At 43.0% G+C, this 1802-nt stretch overlaps 1 protein-coding gene across 1 annotated transcript; it reads left to right on the top strand.

The window, feature by feature from the left end:
* Positions 1–413: 413 nt before the first annotated feature.
* LOC139649441 (B-type lectin plumieribetin-like) lies at positions 414–1418 on the top strand. The gene is made up of 3 exons (XM_071525852.1): positions 414–474; positions 832–925; positions 1039–1418. The coding sequence occupies exons 2-3, from the start codon at positions 836–838 to the stop codon at positions 1297–1299; spliced, it is 351 nt and encodes a 116-aa protein (XP_071381953.1). The 5' UTR covers positions 414–474; positions 832–835; the 3' UTR covers positions 1300–1418.
* The last annotated feature ends 384 nt before the right edge of the window (positions 1419–1802 follow it).

Genomic DNA, 1802 nt, shown 5'->3' on the forward strand with positions numbered 1-1802 from the left:
CCAGTGTAGATGTATACAGTCAGTCAGTGATACAACAATTCAGAACAGATGTTGCTGGTGATCAGTCAGTCAAAGTGGACATGTGTAGGTGGTCCACGTCCATATCCATCAATAATACTCCCTCTGTCAACCATGTCGTCCTCCAAGGATCATGAAGGTTCACATGTCATAACCCAATCGATGAAGAGGTGATGGTGTGATGCTGCGGGGGATTCAGGTGATGTCCTGAGGACAGGTGGAAACAAACCAGACTTCAGGATGAGCTGAAGCTGACAACTGGTATGTAGGAGTGAAAACCAGCGAGACGAGGACGACCAGTTGTCTTAAGAAAGGGGCTTGGCGCTCCTCTCTCTCTCTCTCTCTCCCTCTCCCTCTCTCCACCCCCGACCCAGATAATATAAAGAAGGGGGACTACACTGCATTTCACTTCATCCACCTCTGCTGCACTCTGTCTGCTGTAGGACTTTCAAGCCTGTAAGTATTGTACACTTCCATACTGAATGATAGATTCATGTATTACTGTGTAGCTGTACTTCTAAAATGCACTGTCAATATAATGTTATAATCTGGTTTGTAGGACTGAGCTTTATAATTGTTGATTCAGGCTCATAATGGATATAAATTAAAGTTGATAATCAGTAAATTGTGATGCTATATGGTGAGGAAATATTTGCCTCCAACATAAAAACAAAAGTTCTTCTGTTCAGTATAAGAATCACTGGGGGAGCACAAATGAAATGGCACACCAAGGCCAAAACATGTTTTGCAAAGCATTTTAGATTCTGCATTTTAGATGGATAGAATATCACAGTGTTTCTTCTTTTCTTTCAGAATCATGAGCAGGAACTACTTGTCCAAAAATGATGAGCTCCGCAAGGGAGACTACATCATGTCCAACAACCGGGAGTGGAAGGCTATCTTTCAGGTGAGTAACTCAGAAGATCAGAAGATCTGGACAGTCTGTTTTTTTCTGATTTTGGTGAGCTTATGTGTAGCAGTGCACACTTGGATAACGGTGAAGTGTCTCTGTGTCTGCAGGAGGACGGTAACTTCGTGGTCTACGGCTGGAAGCCCATGTGGTCCTCAGACACCGCAGGATCAGGCGTTCACCGCCTCTGCATGCAGGCAGACTGCAACCTGGTCATGTACAACAAGGCTGACAAACCCTGTTGGCACACAAACTCCAGCAAGGATGAGAGCAACATGTGCCGTCTTCACCTGACTGATGATGGCACCTTGCTGGTGCAGAGGGAAGGAGAAGACATCTGGAGCTCTGCTTCCTCCAAAGGCATGAAATGATGTCATGAGAAAGATTTTGTACTGTAGCTCTGTACTGTTTCATCTTTGGATGTCAGTTTGAGTAACCAGTCAATCCGATATGTGAACTGGAACCAAATAAAAATTTTTTTTCCAATTCATGAATGCATGTTTTTTCTACATCATGTTCCTCCTTGCAGGCACGTGCGGGGGGGGGGCCCTTCCAATATAAATGTATTATTTTATTTTAGGCATTATCCGAATAAATAAATTAAAAACATATACATTTAAAATTAGAAATAAATTATAGTGATACCAGCAAAACTATTTGAGCAAATGCAAAACACAAATGAGATTGTTTGCACAGGCGCAACTGCCCCTGTCCCTCTCCTGCTCACGTGAACACGTGATCGCTATAATTGATTAATTATTGTGAAACGTCTTGCCCGACACAGATGAGCTATCAACAGAATCACAGAGCAGGAGGACAACGAGCCAGGGAGACCTACTGTGATAGGTATCGGTTAGTTTAATAAATATTGTTG

This window comes from Centroberyx affinis, unplaced genomic scaffold, assembly GCF_046629955.1.
Source record: "Centroberyx affinis isolate AG114_WGS23_722 - 3 ecotype Tasmania unplaced genomic scaffold, CSIRO-AGI_Caff_v1 ptg001340l_1, whole genome shotgun sequence".
In the NCBI taxonomy this organism is placed as follows: domain Eukaryota; kingdom Metazoa; phylum Chordata; class Actinopteri; order Beryciformes; family Berycidae; genus Centroberyx; species Centroberyx affinis.

Excerpts from the sequence above, each read along its gene's own strand:
- LOC139649441 (XM_071525852.1), top strand. The coding sequence starts at position 836 with ATGAGCAGGAACTACTTGTCCAAAAATGATGAGCTCCGCAAGGGAGAC. Across the intron at positions 926-1,038 it reads AGTGGAAGGCTATCTTTCAG|GAGGACGGTAACTTCGTGGT; the intron begins GTGAGTAACTCA and ends CTGTGTCTGCAG.